At 35.2% G+C, this 23,874-nt stretch overlaps 1 protein-coding gene and 1 long non-coding RNA gene across 22 annotated transcripts in view; both read right to left on the bottom strand.

The window, feature by feature from the left end:
* The window catches only part of ATGRIP (Golgi-localized GRIP domain-containing protein), a 48,907-nt gene that overhangs the window by 7,968 nt on the left and 17,065 nt on the right, over positions 1 to 23,874 (bottom strand). For 8 of the 21 annotated variants that reach the window (XM_006828665.4, XM_088847551.1, XM_088847550.1 and 5 more), the window contains exons 9-16: positions 18,344 to 18,469; positions 15,572 to 15,680; positions 15,416 to 15,495; positions 14,284 to 14,412; positions 14,088 to 14,188; positions 5,132 to 5,265; positions 4,947 to 5,044; positions 4,745 to 4,864 (exon numbers count right to left, since the gene is read on the bottom strand). In XM_006828665.4, coding sequence (XP_006828728.1) covers positions 4,745 to 4,864; positions 4,947 to 5,044; positions 5,132 to 5,265; positions 14,088 to 14,188; positions 14,284 to 14,412; positions 15,416 to 15,495; positions 15,572 to 15,680; positions 18,344 to 18,469 — 897 coding nt within the window. The remainder of the gene's footprint in view (positions 1 to 4,744; positions 4,865 to 4,946; positions 5,045 to 5,131; positions 5,266 to 14,087; positions 14,189 to 14,283; positions 14,413 to 15,415; positions 15,496 to 15,571; positions 15,681 to 18,343; positions 18,470 to 23,874) is intronic. The other 13 variants (XR_016041204.1, XR_016041206.1, XR_016041205.1 and 10 more) reach the window with 5 other exon arrangements.
* On the bottom strand, positions 10,191 to 10,551 carry LOC148780336 (uncharacterized). The gene is made up of 2 exons (XR_016041210.1): positions 10,419 to 10,551; positions 10,191 to 10,317 (listed from the first exon to the last, which is right to left on the bottom strand). It is a non-coding gene; the product is annotated as an uncharacterized LOC148780336 (long non-coding RNA).

Raw genomic sequence — 23,874 nt, 5'->3', positions numbered from 1 at the left:
AATATTTGCTTGGTTATGGATACACTAGTGGGCTATCAATGCCCCACCAAAATTTTACTATCCTTCACAGAAGCACCCTGGATTGGGTACATGATAAACGTGGGAACTTTCTCAGTCTAGAAGTTATAACTTCTAACAAAATCTGGCGGATACTATTTAGAAGACTTATGAGTCTAAAATCCTTCAACTCATTAGCCCCTTAGAACTTTGGACTAAGGCAACACAAGTAGGCATTCAAACCTTGATGTATACTCTCCCTAATGTAGAACTCTAGAGCAATGTTTGAAAAATCGCCGAACCGATCCGGAATCAGGCGATCCGGATCGGGTATCGGTGATATCGCACCAGATCGGGTATCGGTGCTATAGGGCGGTTCCATTTCTTTTTTATTTTTTTTAATTGAGATCGGGTTTTCTTTTCACCGTTAGAGGCATCGTTACACGTGGCAAACCTAACCTCGCTTTTAATGCATCGTCCTCGCTTTTAATGCATGGTTACACACGTCGCTTTTAATGCATGGTTACATGTGAACGAAACTAACCTCGCTTACTTTTTCATGTCTGCCATCTTCTAAGCCTCAGTGGTCCTGGCCCCCTATGCATAACATTTCAACTGCCGTCCTTGTGCGATGTCTTTTATGCGGTGTAGTGCTCCCTCATCTTTTCGATGTGGGGCCAATGCTTTTTATCACTCATCGACTTGCAAATAGGTATAACGTGTAGTCCAATTACACTCATCGACAAAGTTATTAATGTGTCGTTAATAACATTATCACTCATTAACGTTAATGAGTTATTAGTTATTAAGATCAAAGTTATTAACGTGTCATTAATAAAAAAAAATTTGCTTTATTATAACGTTAATGGGTATAACGTGTAATTCATTAACATTAAAGTTATTAACGTGTCGTTAATAGCTCGAAAAAGTTAATAACGTTATCACTCATTAACGTTATACCCATAATTTACACTCATCGAAAAAATTATTAATGTTAGAACAATCAAAAATAATATTAATACTAGTTTATTGACCATTAAAAAAATTACTAGTTTATGGGACATTTTAAAATAAAAATAATAATCCTAGCCCAAACCACTTTAAAATCTATTTTAAAGTTGCTTTGCCAATTATCCCACATTGCAAGTATGATAGTTATACATATTTTTAATTTTATTACAATATAATTACAAATTTATGTTTCTAAATTATATACTTTTGTAGATGTATTTATTTGTAAAGGTCACACCTTTGTTTATTATTAATAATTATACATTGATAACCAAATCTTGTATTTTATTTGTTTATTTATTTACATTATAAACTATATAATGAATTAGTATTATTTTTATTATAGCTGTAAATAATTTTTTAAAAAAAATTAAATGATATTATAAGACAAATTTGAAATTTATTCAAACAGGGAAAGAACATCTCAATATTCGCATATTGATGAAAAAAATGAAAGTTCATAATGTAGTACCCCCATTTTTTATTGGATTCTTAAAAAGCAATATTTATAATGATTTTTAATAAATTTTTTGGATTTTTTTTAAGGTCGAATCTGACTGATTCCCGATTTGAAACGCCGATTCACCGATTCGAATGGGTTTTTAGGGTGCCCGATCGGGGGCACCGATCCTTTTTTTAAACCACTGCTCTAGAGAGTGCAAGGATGTCTAGTCTGAGAGCGTCCCACCCTCCCAGAAAGATTAGGATAAGGCAACCAGAAACCATCCAAGCCAAGAGCCTTATCCTAACCAAGGTCAGTAATAGCCTTTTGAATCTCTTCCTAAGAAAACGGTCATTCGAACTACTCCATCGTATCTCTGGGAACAGTTACAAGCGCAATTGTGGACCTAGTCCTCACCTGGGCATGCCTGGAGAAAGGTCCACTGAAGTAGCTCAAATCCACAGAGGACACTTGCTGGGATCATCAAAGACTTGATCACATTCTCTAATCTGGACTGTGGTGTTGGCTCTTCTTCTACAATTTGCAATCTTGTGGAAAATACCCGTTTTACCATCTCCTTCATTAAGTTATTTTACTTGGGATACTTGGCACCAAAAGATCGTTTCTTATTAAGACCAAACAGAACTCGCCTTTAGCCTCAAGGCAACTTTCATCAACAAGTGAAGCAGTGAGTTTTCTATTTTTTTTTAAAAAAAATTTTACTATTGTTAGATATTTAGATTTAGGCTGGGTTTTAAGTCTTCTTTAGGGTTATTTTTGTAATTTTTTTGTTGTAGAGATTTGTGGGGTATAAAGGATATTTAATTTAAAATTTTAAGTTACTTGTTTGTTTTTGGGAAGTTTATCATGGATATGGGAGGAGGTGGTGCATGAGGATAAGGAGAAGTCAAGTTGGATATTTCCTAAATCTAAAGAGAGATTATTTGGCAGAAATTTTAGAGAGACTTACTTGAGAAGGAAAGAGAGATAGAGATAAGAAAAAACATGGGTGGGATTGAGGCGAGAAAAAATCGGAAAAGTAGGTAGGAGAGAGAGAGAGAGAGAAAGAGAGAGAGATTTGTGGGTTTGTTTTATTTTATTTATTATTTCTTTAATTGTATTTAAAGGAAAATACACCCTCTTTGTAAACAGAGTGATTGGTGATTGAGTAAAAAGTTTGATGTTGTAAAAAGATCTTCAAGTGGACTCCCTTGCAAACCTAGAAAGAGGGTATAATCTCTCAAAAAAAAAATTATTTTATTTTTATTTTCCTGTTACTATTTTTTCCCTGCATCAAAAAGATATCTCTGGATCCCTCCATGAGTACCAGCTCCTCAATGTCAATAAGGAGGAATCCTTCCCAATTTGAAACTTGCCACTCAAATCCCAATCTACCCTCTAGGAGCTGGAGCTTCTTGCATAGCCTGACCCAGCCACAAAACTCGAAAGTTGACCACCATTAGGGGACAAAGCTAAGTAGTTGCTTGTCGTCCAACCACAACATTTTAAATCTGAAAGGTTTTGCCACCCTGAATATGGATAATATCTAGCACACAAAGAGTGTAGTCAGATAGGTTTTGGAGGAGATCTTGAATGAACGACTGGGGAACTTTTCTTCCAATTATTGTTTATATTGTTCTTTACCCTACCTCTCTAACAGGTAAAAGAACCCCTCTTTTTGCCAAATCTATCTTGATAACAAATTACAGAACTAACCCTCATATTGATGAAATAGGCACTTTTCTAAAGGAAACATTAATGGAGCAATTCTAAGAAATACATTTTAGAACTTCAAATATTTCCTAAGGATGTATGGTGATTGAATATTCCTAGTGACTGCTGACTGTGGCAGGTTGATCCATATGTTCCCCAGTTCATGTTGAGTCAGGAGCATCTGTATGTTCTGCACAGGTATTCACAGGCTTTTTATCACGTCTATTGATAATTACCTAACGTCACCACTAAGTAGGATATTGATCATTAATAATACCAAGTGAAAAATAATTTCACAAAACCATATCTAAAATAAGATTCATCAACATGTTTGGTACAACAGAAAAGGTGTGCGAGGGATCACTTGCAACTTGAATATGGGTTTTTCTGCATCAAGTCATTAGCAGGCCAGATAGTATATTTTCTTGGGAATTCTATACAACTTGAATATGTAATGATCAATCTTTCAAATACAAAAAAGGATTCAACATTAAAAGCTTATCACTTTTCACATCAGCTGCAAGAGCTACTAAATAACCACTCCAGGACGTGCTAGTATGATAGAGTTGTTTTGGAGCATCAAGGCAGTGATTGAAAACAAACATAACTTGATTTTATCAATATTCTAAGTAGAAAATTCAAGAATAGAGTATCCTTGGTTGTTTCGTGACATATGATCATCATAGCTAAGTAAATGACTATTTTACATTAGGAAAAAGTTTATATAAGGTTGCAACCTTAAAATGTAGAATTAAGGTGCACCTCAAAAATCCATCATAATAGGCTGTTTTTATGTTGGAAAATCCTCTAATTGATCATCTCCACATCGAGATATACGAATATGAAAAGAAAAAAAGATTTCAAGTCTAAAAAATAGTGTATCGTGCAACACATTATCTGGACCGTCCATTTTTCATAAGTTTATAGATCTACTTAATTTGAACTATATTATATATTTAAAGTTTTATAATTAGATAAAAATAGATTTTCATGCTATCTTAAGAATTTTGGACACCAAAGTTACATTTATGAGAAAATTTAGAGGTGTACCTTAATTTTATTGTTTAAGGTTGCAACCTTCTGCAAATCACACCGTTACATTAAGCATGGCACTCAATGATTTAACATTCTGTGTAATACAGAACAATTCCTTCAATCTCACTAGGAGGCTGAGGAAGGAGTGACCAACTTTGCCGAAGAGGGTTGTAAAAAATCTATCATGTATTGTCCATGATTCCTGCGACTGAAGCATTGCATGTTTATAAAAGATGATACATCTAGAACTGGGTTCAGTTTTTGGAATCTAGGGCCATTGTGGATTGTTTCTCCATCATGTTTATTCATTTCTTTGCCTTCAATGAGCCTTAAGAGATTAGCATTTACATAGTTTAATGCTCATAATAAACTAATTAGCAACACCAAATAAGTTAAGAAAGAAAATAGAAATTTCAAGGAAACGTCAATGTCATTGAAGACGGGAGAGCCCCAAGAACAGAAATGCAGCAGTAATTTCCTAACCCCAACAGTATATCGACCTAATAAAGGTGAAGTAAAAATGCAAATTATGCGACAGAAAAATACCAATGGTCTTGCTTCCAAAGTTTGCTGAAGAGTGATGTTTTCGCTTAACAGCCTGGATATCTCATTGTCCTTTGCCTCAACCATGTTATTGGCCATATCGCAAAAGGAGTCATGCTCTCCCTACATGTTTAAATAAAAATCACATGAAACGACCTCTGCTCTGGAAGGTGTAGCATATTTCAATATGCACCCTTCAGGTTACCTTCAATTTCTTATATAGTTTCTTTAGTTCTTCAAGCTCCTCTTGTAGATCCTGTCTAGCTTCCATGTTGACTTGATCTTCCAATGCCTTGTATTTCACTTCAAAAGATATAATTGAAGAACATGCTTAATCTAACATTAACAAAAAAACATGAAAAACTCTATGGTCAACAAATGAGTACTCACATCGCCAAGTTTCTTCCACACTGTCAAGGTTGGTCTGCCATGACTCTTTTTCTACTAGATACTGAGATTTAGCAGTATCAAGCTTCCTGGCCATGTCTCTAATTCTCTGTTCAGCATCGATGAGAGCTATATTTCTAAAAATGAAAAATTAAAATAAGTGTTTTGAGAATATTGCTTTGCAGCTTGAAACGTACTCTAAACTGCACTAAAATACATCACGGCATTGAAAAGCTAACAAAATTGAGATTAACGAAAACATATATACTACAAAAAATGGAAAATAATCCATTTAAAACACAAGGCAGAATCATAAAGGGGAGAAGAGCTTGGAAACCAAGAAAAATTTTCAAAAGCACAAAAGACAGGAAGAAATAGGCTATAGCAAAAGTTTGTGTGTGTATGTATGTTTGCAGTGATACAACTGTCCATTTCAGTTTCGTTTACAACCCAAAGGAGTATTATGTAAGATTCAAGGGCAACATTGTACTTTGCAAGACAAAATATAGCCAAAATGATATTTGATATGGATGTCTGCTTCATTGGCATGGGTGCTTGATTCCACTTCTTCAAGATCCCTCTCTTGCTCTCTCCATTCTGCCCAGTTTTCCTGTCATACATTTCAATGAAGCCTCCCTTTCTCCATTCTGCCATGTTGTCTTGTCACGCTTTCAATTAAGCTAAGTCTTCACGCCCCTAAATGTCACATGAAACCAATCTAGGATTCAGGTTGAAATACCACATGAAACCAAACTAGGGTTTCAGTTTTGTATTGGCATGTGAAAACCTGTTTTGGGATATTGTGTGAGGATGATTTGTGCACAAATTACAAGTGGTTTCTTGTTGCCTACTAGCCATAATCAGTGTAAATTGAGTGCCCATGGGTCTTCCATCAAAATATGAAGTTTTTCAACCATCTTAAGTGCTGCTAAATATTTTTAAGCAATCTTTGGGTATCATTCCTACAATTTCAGCAGCTGCTCTCATTCAGTGTGCTTATCTTTGATGCATTATGACTGAAAAAACGTCATCTTCAGTTGTCTCTGAGACTACTAGTTCCTTGAACCAATTTGACGATTCTGGGATCCAGATTACTATTGAAAAGATTAAAAGTTAGTTACTCCAGGAATAAAATGGATTATGTTAAAACTAAAATCAAGCAACCAGATCAACTTGATTAACATATGCTGAGTGGAATATAACTAATTTAATCATGATGTGTTGGTCACATAATTTGATGGAAACCCATATCTTTAGTCCACTTTTTCTTGTAACAGCACAAGAGAATTGGACGCCTTCTTAGGACACCTCTAACCACCTTCTCTGGATGCCTCAGGTAATGCCTTTCTCATACATTTCTTCCTCACCAGACAATTAGACAGTAGAATCTGGTGCCTCATCTCATAGGGCAGGTAAACTACCAGATTCCTCATCCTTTTACAGTCTTTATTGTTGGAAATATAGCCTATCAAGGCCTAAATTCCAGTAGCCTCTCATTCAGTGGGAGCGATTGGGAGATTGAAATCTTGACGTCTTGCGAAATGGAGCCCAGATTCTTTTACGCCGAGTACGCATGAGGCATCGAGAGTTCACGTGTTGAGAAAGCAATTTCTCAAGGAGGTGTGAGGGACACCTCCTAGTCATGATTTTATAGGTTAGCCTCATATTTAGCTGCAATCGGTCAAGGCTTGGAGAATCCAAATGAGAAAAATAGAACCCGAGTACTCATTGAGTATTCGTCTTGTATGGAATGGTCAAGACTTATGGGACATCAGTCCGTATCCTGATACGAGACCAATGCATGGCATGTGCATTTTCATTTCGTTCGGGAAACCACTCTTACAAATGAATTATCCAAGTTTGGAAGAGGCAATGCACATGTGCTTTGAGAGGACCCCTGTAATTGAGTTGGATCATGTCCCACAGGGGTACACCTGTAATCCATTGAGAGCCGAATGATTGGAAGTTCTGGCTCAGTGGCTTTGATATGACCAATTATGTGTCCCTGCTTTAGACTATGGAACATAGGTCTATTGGGTCGATCTAAGACTCGGCGGAACATCATTCGAGACTAACCCAATGGAGTACTCTGATACTTATAGTTATTAGCCTGAGATCTCACTATACCTTTTGTCCGATTTTATAATTATGAGAAAAACCTAATAATTGCTCAAAAATACTTTAAATATTTATTGTAAAATTTTAGAGAATTTTTCAGAATTTTATTTGATAAAAAATGAGGGTTTTTATATTGTTTGGCTCAAATTCCACTTTAGTCCTGATCTGGTAGTGTCATGTGGCGTCCGAGTGGCCATAGGGCTGCCACATGGCACCCCACACCTCACTCTAGGGTCACCGCTCAGCTGGGCACTGATCCCTATGTGGGGGACTAGATTGGCATTTGGTTGCTTGTTTTATAAAAGGTTGTGTTATGGTGTCTTGTTATATATTTTATATAATGTTATAAATTAAGGCCCCCTTTTTATCACATGTTTTAATTAACTCACACATGGGTCATGCATGGCATGTGTGAAGTTTAATTAATTTATTTATTTGATATTAAAGAGAAAAAGCATTTTCAAATTTGAGTTGAAAAATATTTTCACACACATGTGTGAAAGGGACATTTTGGTTTGAAATTTTAGATCTACAAAGTGATTGACTTTGATAAAGTAGAATATCTACACGTGTGAGCTTTGCCAATTACTTCTTTGCCTTTTAGCCTTTGTGGTTATCTACTCTAATACATTATTACAAAAAAACTAAGGGTATTTTTGTAAGGCCATATTGGATACAATTGGAACAAAAACATGGGCCAAAGACAAAAATGGTAAAGTGGCATAACTTAGGGTTAGGGTGAGTGATAATGGTGTGAAATCCCATCCCTTCATCCTAGTGGTTGGATGGGAATGGTGGCTAGGTACATTAGCCTCTCATGTGCCTTTGGATTAGTGCATCAAGGGTGTTGATAAAATCCAAAGTTACACCCATGTTATAAAAGCACATCATGAGATCTCAAACCCTAACTATCTCAACTCTTGAACCACTTTTGGAAAATTGTTGCTACCCTCCTTCTTCTAAGGTTTTGTGAGAGAAAATTGAAGAGAGAGAGCTTTTAGAGTTCCATTAATGGTGATCTTGATGGTGGTCCTCCTTTCTTATGCTTAAGTCCATAGTGTGCATTTATCAAGGTAAACTCCATTGAATTTTCTTTTCTCAAAATATCATATCCATGGCATCTATAGTTGCTGGAGTTTTGAATTTAGAAAAGTTATCATCTTTTTCATTATGCTTATTCATAGTGTGGTATATCGTAATTATAGCCTATATGCATGAGAATCCATGATTATGCATAGTATCCATTAATTACTTTGCTTCAAACCCATCAAATAATTTAGTCACAGAGTGTCACTCCATTTTCAGAACTTTTTCATCACGTTTTTACCTATGGGGGTTCCTAATCTTTCCATACAAGACTGTTTTGGTGGTCCGAGGGACCACCGTGTGTAGTTTGGCCATAACACTATTGTTCTTTATCCGATTCGATTCAAACCTTTTTCATTCTGTTTTGGATGATAATGCCAGTGTGTTGAGATCTTAAGAAGTGATTTTAAGGTGTGTAACTTCTTCCCATTTGTATTAGACACTCTTGTGAGATTAAACCACTTTTGTACAATCTGAAAGGACAAAATTAAGTTCTTATAGGGCCGGATTGCGTGGCCCCGGCACAAGAGGTTCGAAACATGGCTTCCCAATTTTACTTTGGCATTCTAATTCCCTGTTTAGTTGATTTTATTCTTTAGAATTTTGTTTAGATTAGTTGCATGATGTATTGAAGCTTTGAGACATAGTTTATGTAATTTGTGCTATGAAAATGTAATTCATAAGCTAGTCTTGCTTTACATGTAATTGCCCTAAAAGGAGTTGGTATTTGAGTTTATTTACAGTGGTTATACAAGGCTAGAAATGGTTGTAATTGTTATATAAAAAGATTGTAACTTATTCACTTAGCTTGGTTTTTTGCAAGTGGCTTGTTGAAGGTGTCCATTTTGCCTTGTTTTTCGGCTGGGTCTTCCATCTGGGAAAGTGATTTGTCATCCTCTTCCTTAAATTTACAAAACTTAATTTCGTCAATGTTGAATCTGTCATTTCTCTAGATTGAGTTGTTTTCCTTTTGAAAATAATAAAATGCCTTGTAACCAATCCTTTGAATTAATACACTTTATTGTGAGGTGAGTAGCCCAAATTGTTTCCCAAGCTGGTTATAAGTACTTTGTTTCCTTTATAGATGATTGCATTTGTTTTGTTTAGATCCTCTTTTAAAATTTCTCTTTAAAATATTCAGATGAATATTCCATGTTATTTTGCAATTTTAGAAAATGCTCATTACTCAGTATGATTTGAAACTTAAACTTTTCATATCAAATAATGGCACACAATTTTAAAAAAGAACATGATATTGTATTTCCAAGAGAATTTGCGTAATTCATCAGATTTCTTATCTAGCAACTCCACAACAAAATGGAGTGTATAACAAAAGAATAGACATCTTCCGATGTATTAGGTTACTCCTGTTCATTATACATGTTCCAAAGTCTTTCTGAGTTTATGCCATCTCCATTGCCGCCTCCCTAATAAACAGATTATCATCTCATATACTTAATTTTATGCCACCTATTGCAAACAAGCTGCCAATGATGGTCTATTCATCTCAGGGTCTTTGGTAGCACATGTTGTCCATTTACCTAAAGTAGCTGAGATGCGTTTAATCCTCGATCTGTTAAATGCTACTTTCTGGGCTCTTAATATACTATTGATGAATCATCATCAAGTTTGTTTAAGGGGGAGCAATCATCTATTGGTGATATATCTCCTCTACCCATCATTCCTTTTGTCTCATTTTCCCAGTAACCCATTTTCTGCCTGAAGTACAGTAACTTTACTAGTTTCTGGTCGTGTCACACTACTCATATATTCATGGAGACAACTGGTAAATCTTTCAAGTCCAACCAGAGTGTCCTAGAAATAAGCTTCACATTGCCCTTAGGAAAGAACCTCATTATTTTTCTTCTTTTCAAAGTTAGGAAGGAGACCTTATGTTACTCATCCCATTGAGTATTTTGTATTTTACCCTGCTTTTTGACCTTTCTATCGAACTGTTCTTGCCTCTGTTCACTCTTGCTCAGAATCTGAAATTTTCAAAAAGGCAATAACTTATTAGAAATGGACAGAACCAATGGAGGAAATAAGGGCTTTCGAACATAATAAGACATGGAACCCAGTTAATTACCTGAACACGAAGAAGACTGTAGGATGTTGCTGAGTATCCTCATCATCAGAGCCTTTTTCCCAGCTATTTGGGATCGGCTCCATTCTGCTCTATCAAAGGCCTTACTCTCAGTGAGGCCATAAGTCCCATATCTTTTCTCACTATTTTCAACCATGTCCTTTTGGGCCTACCCCTTGCCCTTTTTGAGCCTACCCCACCCTTTTTTAGCCTTGTACATAAACCAACTTACACCTCCTAATAAGTGTTGTACTGAGCCTACTGCACATGGCTTGCCCACTTAAGTCTATTTTTTCTTATCTTATCGTCTATTGGAGTTATGCCTAAGTTCTCTCGATGTATTCATTTCGAATTATATCCCTTCTTGTCTTGCCACTCATCCATCTCAACAACCTCATCTTAGCTACACTTATTCTATAGGTATGTTGTTTATTGACTACCCAACATTCTGTCCCATAAATGAAAGTTGGTCTAAAAGCTATCCTATAGAAACTTCCTCTGGTATGCGGCAATCATATAAAACTCCGGTTGCACATCTCCCCTTCGTCCACCCAGCTCTAATTCTATGTACAACATCTTCCTCAATCCCTCCATTTTCTTGGATTATCGACCCAAGATATTAAAAATGTACTCTTTTTGGTATTTCTTAGCTGTCAATCTTAAGTCTTAACTACTTTCTCATCTCTACTCCTACTATTTCTAAACTTGCATTCAATATACTCTATCTTAGTCCGGCTAATTTTAAAACTTTTAAATTCTAGAGCATCCCTCCAAAGTTCTAACTTTGTATTGACGATGCTTCGGTCTCATCGATCAAAACTAGAGGATGTCTCTGGGTATACAACTTAAAATATAAAACTAACAATAGCATGAATGCATAGAACTTGAGTCGCCAAGAACTTAACTCAAACATATGCTACAGATAACAAAGAAATCTTTGCACTAATGGTCAAATTGGGATCAGTTCGAGTTTTATAGCAGCCAACAAGAATTGACCTGTCTACCATATTTGATGTGAAGAATTCCTTCTCCATGGAAAAATGGAAGAGGAAGTATACATGAAGTGTCATCCAAACCCAAGAAACTGTAGCTACCAAAGCTCATTTGTCATTTGCATAAGGCCTTATATGACCTGAAGCAATCTCTCAAGAATGGTTCATCTGGTTCAGCAAAGCAGTAAAGTCGATTGGTTTCCGACGTAGTGCAGCAAACTCTGCTTGTTTATTCACCATGTCAGAGGGACCACTATTATCCTTGTTTATAAAGATGATATAGTGGCGGCTGGCGATAAATCACGAGGGATGGCCACATTAAAGGCTTATTCAGTACAACTCGATTTTGAATATCAGTGTCCATTCGAGTATTTATTGGGATTTGAAGTTGCTCAATCAAATAAATGGATCTCATATCATCAAGAAAATATGTCCTTGATCTTCACAAAGAGATAATACAGTTAGCCACACAACCACCGAAAACACCAGCACGTGCAAACTCCAAACCAAATCTCACTACCCCTCAAGACGATATTAGACTCTATTAGAGAGTGATAAGAGACTGATCTATCTCACTGTTACTCAACCACAAATCATGTTTTGTTGTTAGCGTGGCTCATGCTTGCTCCTTGGTCTACGCATCTAGATGTTGTCACTAAAAATTTTTAATATTTAAAATCCACAATCGGCCATGGTCTCTTGTTTTGCAGTAACTCCAATCCTGAGATCGTGAGTTATAATGATGCAGACTGGGCTGAATGTCATGTCCATCATGACTGCAACATATCATATTGGACTTTCATTGCAGTAAACTTGGTAAAATGGAAAAGCAAAAAATAAAATGTTGTTGCTAGTTCTATTGCTGAAGCAGAATTTCAATCCATCGCTTCTACCATGTGCGAGATAATCTAGCTGCATTCTCTGCTGCTATAAACAAACCCAAGAATCCAGTAAGACAAGGAAGCAGAAAATGTTACTGAAGTCAATATGCTGCTGTACTCGATAAAAGGTGTCAGGTGAAGTCATTTACACCCCACAGGTCTGATTTAAAGATCAGCAAGCAGATTTCTTCACCAAAACTGTATCCTGAGGATGACTACACATAAATACAGTCGAATTGGGTTTGCATGATGCCCATTCACCAACTTGAGGGGGAGTGTAAATGCTTTATCTGCATGTTTATAGGAATATAACCTATGAAAACTGGAGACAGGGTCCGAGGGTCTGACCACGTGTCAACATTTGAGTGGCACAGGTACTACAGCGTGTCTACTATTTTGGACATGTTTTATTTTTAGAATATTGCATTTCTTTGTATAGAAATGCCATTCTTCAATGAAAAATATTTTATTTTGAAAATAAATAAAAAACAAAAATTTATCCATGTTTAAGAAATTTTTTAAATGCCCGTTTATCGTAAAATATTTTTTCATTTTTTATTTTCAAAATATGAAAAAATTGAACACAGAAAATTATCCATGATAACGTAAGTCAATTTTGAAATGCCCAATTTACAAAAGTCAATTTTAAAAAATTGTCCATGTTTTCAAAAGTCAATTTTAAAAAATTGTCCATGTTTTCAAAAGTCAATTTTGAGAATCCTCTTTTTATTATTTTCAAAATAAAAAAATAGTTTAGAATAAAAAATAAAAATTATTTTGTTTTCTTACCAAGAGTTTACATAAGTCGCTATTCCTATAAATAAAAGGTACTAATAAAGCTTCTAGAGTTTCTTTCTCTCCAAGTCATGAATCTCCATCTCGCTGTTAATCTTCAACTCACCTCTTATATGAACTACACAAGTTTCAATTTATGTATGTATAGATATGTGCATACACATATACTGTACAGATGAGTCATGTCTAAATGACATTTTTGGGATTCACGTTTCTGACACTCGCATCCATATCACAAATAGATACCCTTGTCCGTCTCTCTGTAACATAGGATATAACTTTCCTTTTCTGTTTTGTGTAAAACCCCCAGCAGTATTGTCCTTTTCTGCATGTAAATATCAGGGGTACTTTGCAAGACAATATATAACCTACATGAGATTGACATGTCGGCTTCAACTTCTTCAACATCATCTCTCTCTCACTCTCTAGCTCTTGGTGAGAGCTTATGGCGGCTTAAAGAGGAAGGCCAGAACAAGTATTTCTTTCATTCTTTCACATGATTGCTTATTGAAATAGGAGAAACAATCCTGTCAACTTCTAGGGATGCTAGTGAAATTATCATATCTTCGGTTGAACTTTTCGAGAGATTATAGGTGCTAAACCACCTTTAATTGAGACCTGAAAAGCTTGGACCCCAGAAGTGAGATCTGACTTGCAAGAGCTCTGCACTGAAGGAGGTCAAAGAAGTTCTTGTGCTAATGGCAAAGCAATAAGCACCAAGCACGTATGCGTTTCTAAGTATAGAACATGACATGTGCAAGAGACAGGCAGTCAAACGATTTCAAGCTATTGCATACAGATTTTTAAGACATCCTATTGCAAATAAACAAACTGAAACTCCATAGATGTCTTTGATGGTATATGACTAAGAATGTTATCCCAATGGGCATCAACACAACATGATAACAAGTTCATCGAAGATGCACAAAAGAAGTACCTAGTATTCCAATCTAAGCAGTTAAATTAAACAGCATCCTAAACCAATCCCAAGTAAAATATTTCACCTAGCAGCAAGTTCATTCTCATGGTTAATCATAGCATCCTGAAGAGCTTGAAGGGCCTTATCCCTTTCTGATGTTGCAAGTTCCACCTCTCGTTTAGCTTCCTACAAAACAACAAAAATAAGGATAAAGGAGAACCAACTTTCAAGTTGTCAGAAATGTTTACAAAATTTATTGCCACATATAAATGCAAATATACCTTTATGGCAGCCTCTTGGGCTTTCATTAGATTTGTGTCCTTAGCTGCAGATAACTCCGCATCTTTCTTTTGAAGAAGGGCATGTGCACGAGCCTTGTAAGATATGAATTCCTTTTCGAGATGGTTGATCTGAAAACAAAAAATACCATAATGAAAAGAAGTTCCCATCCTAAGACCAAACTTAACCACACCTGAACCAACACCCAAAATTCAATAATTAGGTTAAACAAGAGTAGATTAAAGTAAAATAAAAATCCCAAGAGCAAGTCCAGAACTCCAATCTACGTGACAAATAACAAAAAGTAAACTAGACAGATGGATGTGAAACGCATGTAACAAAAAAAGTGAGAATACTCCACTCAACCGAACATGTACTAGCGATTCTGAGTTAGAATCTTCAGATTATATGCCTCTAGCTAGAAAAGGAAGATCTCCACAACTTGGCCATGCTCAAAATGTCTTTAATCCAATAAAAATGAAGGTAAATGGTCAGGGCCCCTGAATATGATTTGAAGTTCGAGCCAACAAACAAATTTAAAGGTATTCCCCTCAAATAATTGAAGGTGCTAAAAAACAGGAGTTGAAGACCAGAAACAGTCTGTGTAACTCTAGAGGATCAACTTAGCTCAACATGGCGCCCTGCTCACAGAAAAAAATACTTTTTTATGCCAGATTCAGCAATACACTAGTGATAGCTCATTTTACAATCTAAATACTATAGATAAAACAATTAAACCAAAACAATTCCCTAAGTACCAAAAAGAAGAAATATCATTCGAACTATGATCCTCATGTGTCACAAGTTTCTTAGAAAACTAATTCTGGTTCTCATAACAATCATACACTAGACAAGTTGGCAGCTGGAAAATGAAACCGAAGAATTTCATATAGAAGCTGAGCGTATCATTTGCAAGTATAGAGGCTGTCAGCAGGATATGGAGATGCAGGTAAAGGGGCTCCATATTCCTTTTTATATACACATCTCTTATACCGTAAATAGACGCAATGTTATTTGGCATAACATAGTAGACAAAATGGAAATACAGGTAAAGGGCCTCAGCATCTCGTTTTGTATACATATCTTCCATATTTCCCATATTGTAGATATCCAAAATGTCCTTTGGTATAATACCTCATCTCTGGCAGCTGCAAGTTCGGCCTCTCTTGAGCTTACAAGTTGATTTTGAACAGCCAACTTTAGTTCCAACTGACCTACATATGGAGGCCACGTGAAATGCAATAACTTCAAGATTTTGTTCATTGTTGCAAAATAGAGAAGGATGTATACTTCTTATCTTGGCTGCTTCAATTTCAGAGTTCAAATAGGCAGCCTCAGATGCCTCCAACTTGGTTTTGAGGGCCTGCAGAGCATTTTCCCAGCTTTCTTTCTCTTTCTCCTGAATGAAAGATAGTCATGAATAGATAGCAAAGACAATACCCATTCTATCTTGTATGGTGTAATGCTTGCAACAAGCCTATTAGAAAATGATGTTCGCATTGAAATAATAATCTGCGGCATATATAGAAGGGGTTTCAAATATCAACTCATCACAAAGACACAAACACCTGAGAAGGTGACGCAGATCAAAATCAGATGGATTCAGTATTTTTCATTCTTACTCAAATTTTGGAGGCTTAATTATTTTTTATTTTATTATGAGTATTTTTTTTCTCTCTACAAAGTAACTTTCTTTTTCATTAACAAAAATCAATCCTTACCCCTTTTATTCCCTTCTAAGCTTCCTAAAAAAAAATCTTCCCTTCCAAAAACGTAGTCCCTCCTTTCCTAATTGATGGCTTTACATCCTCATTCCCTTAGCCAAGATAACAATTAATTCAAAATAAATAAATAAAACGTATTTCCTAAAAGACTAAAGATAACCTTCCTTTCCTATAAGCACTACTCTCATCCTTTCTTTCCATGTAAAAGATAAAAGATAACTACCTTACTATCTTTAAAGATAAGCTTAAGGAACAAAATTAAGTTTCCTACAAACAAAAGGTCAAACGTAACCCTTATTTTTTGGCTAAACCTAAGACAAGCTTTCCGTTAAAAAAAACAATATGTAACTCTAACCCTATGCAATAATTTTCAAAAAATAACCGTAGTAAAAAAATAAAATATATATTCATAATTAAATAAAAATGTAATTAAGCCTACAAAATTTGAGAAGAATGAAAGATACTGAATCCACTATTTTGATATGCATCAGAAGTTCACCAATATTATCACTGCAATGATGATACCAATCATATGCAACATGATTTGCATAGCTGTGGACTACTTAAAAGTAATAATAATCTGAGGAAGGAGGCTTTTTTCTTTTTTTTTATGAATCAGAGGAAAAGTTTAAACAAAATTTCAAAGGAAAGAAAGAATAAACGTTTATGCTTTGAAGAAATGAGGCTAGCACATACTAGTATGGAATTTATTTCTCAGTGAAATTCAAGTTGGGTCAAGGGATGGCCATGCGTTACAATGCATATGATATGACCTTTTTTCCAATCAACAATAATTAGCATGAAAAATCAATACTGGAAAAAGCAAGTTTGCATGATGTAACAAACGCAGACAGAGTTAGTCTTGGACTATTTTGATGACTCAGTCCTTTTCAGCATCTTTCTCTAAGGAAAGCCTCCCTAGGTTTCGTCTGTCTCATTCAATAATTGAGGCCAAACAGTCTCTCTTCTTTCTTTAAATTTCTCCTAACATATTTGATGATATGGATCATAGCACTTCTTACTGAAACGCTTCCTGTCCTGCTTTCTCTCATATGCACACTCTCTCCTTCGTTTGGCTACTTTTACCCAAAGTTGACTGCCCAAATACAACATATGCTTTAGTTAACATGCGGATGGTACCGAATAACACCTGTCAATTGTGTGGGTGAAAACTGGTATCTTCTGTTCTTATCTAACTCACAAAGTGGGGGTGTTTCGTCAGTGCATGCACACCTACTTGGGTTGTTTTCTGACAGCCAAAGTTAGGCTAAAAACACAAATTTAATTCACCACAATGACACCACAAGAGAGCCCAACCATGGTTTGGGGACCGAGATGATGCCTTAGCAGCTCAATAAATTCACTTTAATGCTTGATCTTTCAAAAGATGTACAATTTGATGGAACTCCGACCAAAGTACCAAACCAATGCAAAGTTTTCCTTTCTTTTGGTGAAGAAAGAATCCTGGGACGGTTTTATCAACCATTGTGACTAGTGCTCAGAGAAGACCATCAAATGTGGATTCCGGTGACTATTGTAATCAATATCAGAACCAGTTACTTATATGACCAGAAATTTGATCATCCTGCATGATTAGACCAACTGTGACTCTATTATTACATGAACTAGGATCCAGCATTACTGAAGTATGAAACACTGCTACAGATAGCTCTATAACGCATAGGTGCCAATTATTCTAAACATGAAGTAACTGAGAACTACAAAGGTGGATGCATACGACACCGAAAATTACACAATAATTAGATGCATCTTTCCGTGACTTGGTCGAGTCCACTCAGACCTAGCTGAGTAACTTGGCCTTGCCTAGTGGCGAGGCAGTTTGGGGCAAGTTGGGTCCCCAATTCCCCCTACAAAAACCCCTAAAAATTTAAAACAGAAAAGATTTAAAAAAAAAAATCAAAATGAAAAATATATTGCTTAGAAATATCTTTTAGATGATTTTGATAGTTTTTAGGATGATTTCGGATCTTTCACATTTTTCCTTTTCTTAAAATTTTCTGAAATATATGAGGTACAAATCAAATATTTTAGTAGGCCATATTATATAGATTTTTCCATCCTCTCTAGCCTTCTAATATTTCTAGTAACTCTAAATATTTTTCCTTATTTTTTATTGTTTTTTAGAAATTTTTTACTTTTTGGTCTGCATAACTCGACCAAGGGCCAAATATCTTGGCCGACGTGTTTTCCTAAACACTGATTAGATGTTCCGACCTTTCGGCACATTCATTACAGGATCAAATAGCAAGAACTATCACTCTTCAAATAGAAGCATGAAACTCTAAATCACAGGATAAAATGGTGTTGTAACTCATACATGTTCACGTTTGAGATGCATAACCTCTCCTTTGGCTGCCTCCACTGCAGCTCCTAGTCTTGCTGCTTTACCACTGGATGCTGCTTCTAGCTCTGCAATCCTCGATTCCTTTTCAGCAATTAGCACCTATTAAGGATAACGCCACATCAATGGCATTAAAATTTATTGCAGATGTCAGGAAAAATAGAAATATTACGTGAATGCTCATAAACAAATTAGATATCCACAACTGAGAATATTGGCAAGCGTGATAATGGAGAGTCTTATTGCCATGATCATTATACATTGATTGGACAATAAAGAAAATAAACTATTCCAGAAAAGAATATACTAATGAAGGACAGAAAGAACCATCTCTGTGATTAGTCTTAAAAAGAGTTTTGAAAATAAAACTTCCTGCAGTGTTTGTCTTTTATTATTTCACCTGCGATCTCTTTTCAGCAATCTGTAATGTGGTAATCCATTAAATATATCAAGAACATAAGAGAGGTTAATGTGATTGCCAAGGATGATGAGAGCCTATAACAAAACTTCCTGTAGTGTTTGTCTTTTATAATTTCACCCATAATCTTTTTTCAGCAATCTGTAATGTGGTAATCCATATCAAGAACACAGAGAGGTTAATGTGATTGCCAAGGATGATGAGAGCTTAATATTATTGCAAATTGTTGAATTCTGTGTGGAAAAATGTTTTGTAAATAGGCAAGAGTTGGGTAAAACAAGTCATCTTCACATGGAAAGTTAGTAGTCCAGAACGGAATAGCCAAGGGCCAGCTTGGTCATATGCACAACGGAAAAGCATTTATAGCCACTTTCATTCTACAATAATTGAGTAAAGATTGCAACATAATGTATGCCTAATGACATCAAAGTAGAGGTATCTATCATACTCTTACATTTTATAATGATCGTTCACTACCACTTAGACTTTCTTTCTCTAAGAAAACATTTGACTTACATTTTGCAGAAGTTTTTGTTTACATTGTTACGAAAAGAATGGCATCCCACATCCCAGGTGCTCTACATAGACAAGATATCAAAAAATGGGGTTTGTACATTCACCGCCAACACAAAGAAAGTTGGGGTCTCGTGCTCATAAAGGTAAGAGTCAAAAGTGATGGGCTGTACCGTCCCACAGCTGACAAAAAAGGTGGAAGCATGCACTACCACTCCAGGCGTAGGTGATCCCCATGAGTCCTCCTGTGATGCAAATACTTCATGAGAGAGTCAGCAGTCCAGTTGCCCACCCTCCAGAAGTGACAGGTTGGATTTGGACCGTCCATCTGGACATACCAAGTTAGGTCCTATCAAGGTTCTAGATTGGAGCTCCATGTGGCTTGCATCTGTGATTAGTTGATGGGACCCCTTCTTTTCGGGATGGCCACGTGTGCATTTGGGGGCAACACTCCTAGGGTGAATCCAAGTCAAGATCCTGTGGGGAGTCACAAGTAGATGGCACATTAATTTTGAGCAAGGGAGAAGAATGGAAGAATGGCAGGGCAGCCAGGGGTTGGGGACAGGGGGGGAGGGGCGCGCACGCAATGTTTACAGAATGCCCTCACTAGCAAACCAGAGGAGCTTGAACTGTCAAGGGCTAGTTCCAGTCAATCCCCTCTGTCAGCACAATTATGACTATCCCCTGGACTGGGCCCCAAAAGCGATGAGCTGCAATACAAGTGGCAGGCTAGTTCTCTGAGACTTGGAATAAGGGCCGTTGGATGAAGGCCCTTTGCGGCTATGGACAGCATGGGCAATCAACTGGGGTGATATGCGTCAATAGACTTAGGGGAATGATGAGGCAATGAGGGAGGGGGCCTACGAGGGAGGTAAGTTGGATGGGAGTAGATTGGGTCACAAAAAATTGAGGCGCCATTCACAAGGCTAGGACGAGGGGAGGGGTTTGTGAAGGGACTGCCAGGTGTCAGCTCATTCACTGAGCTAGCAGTATGCTTGGTGATGCAGGACATCCTGTTGACTTGGACCCCTACCGGCTCAGACCCTGCAGAAATTTACTGCTGTCAGTGGGGCCGGAAGGGGTGAATGTCTAGAAGAGCAGAGAGTGGGATCCAATTAGCAGCAGCATCAGTCGAGTTAGGTTCAGCCTTCTAGGGGTTCGAGAGAGCCTACATGGATAAGGTGAAGCAGTGGTTTAAAAAACGGATCGGTGCCTCGTATCGAGCACCCCAAAAACCCATCCGGATTGGTGAATCGACGATCTGGATCGAGAATCGGCCGAATCGGTCAGATTAAGCTTTAAATAAAATCCATTATAAATGTTGTTTTTTAGGATTCCAATAAGAAATGAGGGAACTACATTATTAACTTTCATTTTTTTCATCAATATGCGAATATTGAGATGTTTTTTCCCTGTATGAATTTATGTTAACCATTAAATTTACATCACACAAAAGAAAAATCATGAATTATCATGGATGAAATATATAATCATACATGGACTACAATAAATAATGGATTAAATGAAAAAATCGCCACAAAAAACGGCCACCAAAATCAATGGAAAAATGGCCACCACTAACTTACTATAATCTTATATACTGAAATTGAAATTGTTAGTTTACATTTTATAATTATTTTACTATACAAATAATAACAAATCCAAAATATCTTATAAAATCATCTGATTTAAAGTATATTATTGACAATTGTAAAGAAAAATAGCAAATTACATAATTTATAATGCAAATAAATTAATAAATAAAATATAAGATTTTATTATCAATGTAGAAATTATTAGAATACATACCAATTCTTGAAATAACACTTTAATTTTTCAAAAATCTAATTTTTTAGGTTTCAAAAATCAATTTCTTTTAGGTTTCTGGAATAATCACAGCTCAAATGCGTGCTTGAAAAGCATGATACTTGTTGTATTACTCTTTATTTATTTATTGACAATAAATACTTGTTATATTACCTTTTATTTATTTTTTGAACAAGAAAAATAAGAAAATGGTACTGCTCAGGTAACGTTTATTTTTTTGTCAAGGTAACTTTTATTTTTTTGTCATAACTTTTATTTTTTTGTCAAGGAAATTTTTTTTTGTCAAGGTAACTTTTATTTTTTTGGTCAATGTAACTTTTATTTTTTTGTCAAGATAACTTTTATTTTATTTTTTTGATAAAAAATTATTTTTTTGACAAAAAATCATTTTTTTTGTCAAGATAACATTTATTTATTGTCATAACTTTTATTTTTTTGTCAGGGAAACTTTTATTTTTATTTTTTGACAAAAAATTATTTTTTGTCAAGGTAGTTTTTATTTTTTTTGTCAAGGTAAAGTTTATTTTTTTTATCATAACTTTTATTTTTTTGTCAATGTAACTTTTATTTTTTTTTTTGACAAAAAATTATTTTTTTGTCAAGATAACTTTTACTTTTTTGTCATAACCAGTGTTTTAAAAAAAGACGAGTCGCAACGGACTCGCCCGAGTTGACACGGGAATTGACCACCCCATGTCGATTCCAGTGAAATGCACAGCATCGCCCGGTTCTTGATAAGAACCGGCAATACAGACGGGACAGGACCTTTATGATTGGGAATTCAGTAACGCCACCTGCGGGAAGGGAAAAACATCCTCCCATAGAGGTGGCGTTACCCGGGGATGAAAACGCAGATAGAATGCCCGACAGTAAACCGCCCGTGTCGCTATAATAAACCCAAATCGCCACAGTAAAACCCAACAGTATCGCTACAGTATTCAAAATACTCTTTGTGGGCCCCCCCATCGTACACGCACAACCGACTTCTACCGTGCTCGACTAAAGAACACGTTCGAGTGACGTTGGGATTGCCTTTTATAATGGCATTTAGTCTCCAAAGTCTTCAATGTGGGACTTTAGTTTTAATTTTCAAACCACCGCTAGTAGCAACGAGGTGGCATTTTGTTCGTGCAAATTCCTCCGTAATGAAGTTGTGCTCCTGTGGGAGCATAATGGTCATTTGCTCCCTCATGCAAATCTTAAGCCTATATTCTTAAGACTTTGGCGATGTACCTTCTTGAGCAAACATGAACATTAAAAAATATGTTTTTCAAGTCCAATGCATTACGTGCTTGAATGTCCAATTTTTAGAGAACCCAAATTTTTTTTGTTTCAAAATAATCATCTAGTTATTATTAATTAGATCCCAAAAATCAAATAAAAAATATCCTAGTGGCATTAATCATTGATTATTTTCCACCATCTTTTTATTTTTTTACCAAAAAATAAATAAAAGTTACCTTAACAAAATAATAAAAGTTATGGCAAAAAAAATAAAAGTTACATTGACAGAAAAATAAAAGTTATAACAAAAAAATAAAAATTACCTTGACAAAAAAATAAATATTTGTCAAAAAAATAGAAGTTACCTTGACAAAAAAAATAAAAGTTATGACAAAAAAATAAAAGTTACCTTGACAAAAAAATAATTTTTTGTCGATAAAAATAGAAGTTACCTTGACAAAAAAATAAAAGTTATGACAAAAAAATAAAATTTACCTTCACAAAAAAATAAAAGTTACGACAGAAAAATAAAAACTACCATGACAAAAAAATATTTTTTGTCAAAATTAAACTGTAATTTCGTAAATTAGTATGCATACTAATAATTTCTACATTGATAACCAAATCTTATATTTTATTTATTAATTTATTTACATTTTAAATTATGTAATTTACTATCTTTTATTTTATTTATTAATTTATTTGCATTATAAATTATGTAATTTACTATTTTTTCTTACAATTGTCAATAATATACTTTAAATTAGATGATATTATAAGATATTTTGGATTTGTTATTATTTGTATAGTAAAATAATTATAAAATGTAAACCAACTCAATTTCAGTATATAAGATTATAGTTAGTTAGTGATGGCCATTTTTTCATCGATTTTGGTGGCCATTTTTTGTTGCTTTTTTTTTTATCGATTTAATCCATTCTTTACTATAGTCCATGTATGATTATATATTTCATCTATGATAATTCTATGATTTTTTTTTTATGTGATGTAAATTTCATGGTAACATAAGTTCATATAAGGAATAAACATTTCAATATTCGCATATTGATGAAAAAAATGAAAGTTAATAATGTAGTACCCCCATTTCTTATTGGATTCCTAAAAACCAACATTTATAATGAATTTTAATAATTTTTTGGATTTTATTTAAGGCTTAATCCGACCGATTCGGTTGATTCCCGATCCGAATGGCCGATTCGGTCAATTGCCAATCCGGATCGCCGATTCACCGATCCGGATGAATTTTTAGGGTTCCCGATCCGAGGCACCGATCCGTTTTTTAAACCACTGGCCATAACTGTTATTTTTTTGTCAAGGCAATGTTTATTGTTTTGTCATAACTTTTATTTTTTTGTCAAGACAACTTTTATTTTTTTTGTCAAGGTAACCATGTTTTTTAAAATATTTATTTTTTTGTCAAGGTAATTTGTATTTTTTTGTCATAACTTTTGGTTTTTTTTATCAAGGTAACTTTTATTTTTTTGTCATAACTTTTATTTTTTTG

This window comes from Amborella trichopoda, chromosome 9, assembly GCF_054954075.1.
Source record: "Amborella trichopoda isolate Santa Cruz 75 chromosome 9, AtrichopodaSantaCruz75HAP2 v2.0, whole genome shotgun sequence".
In the NCBI taxonomy this organism is placed as follows: Eukaryota; Viridiplantae; Streptophyta; class Magnoliopsida; order Amborellales; family Amborellaceae; genus Amborella; species Amborella trichopoda.
The sequence above is the reverse complement of the archived record's forward strand: the minus strand, read 5'-3'. Positions and strand labels throughout refer to the sequence as shown.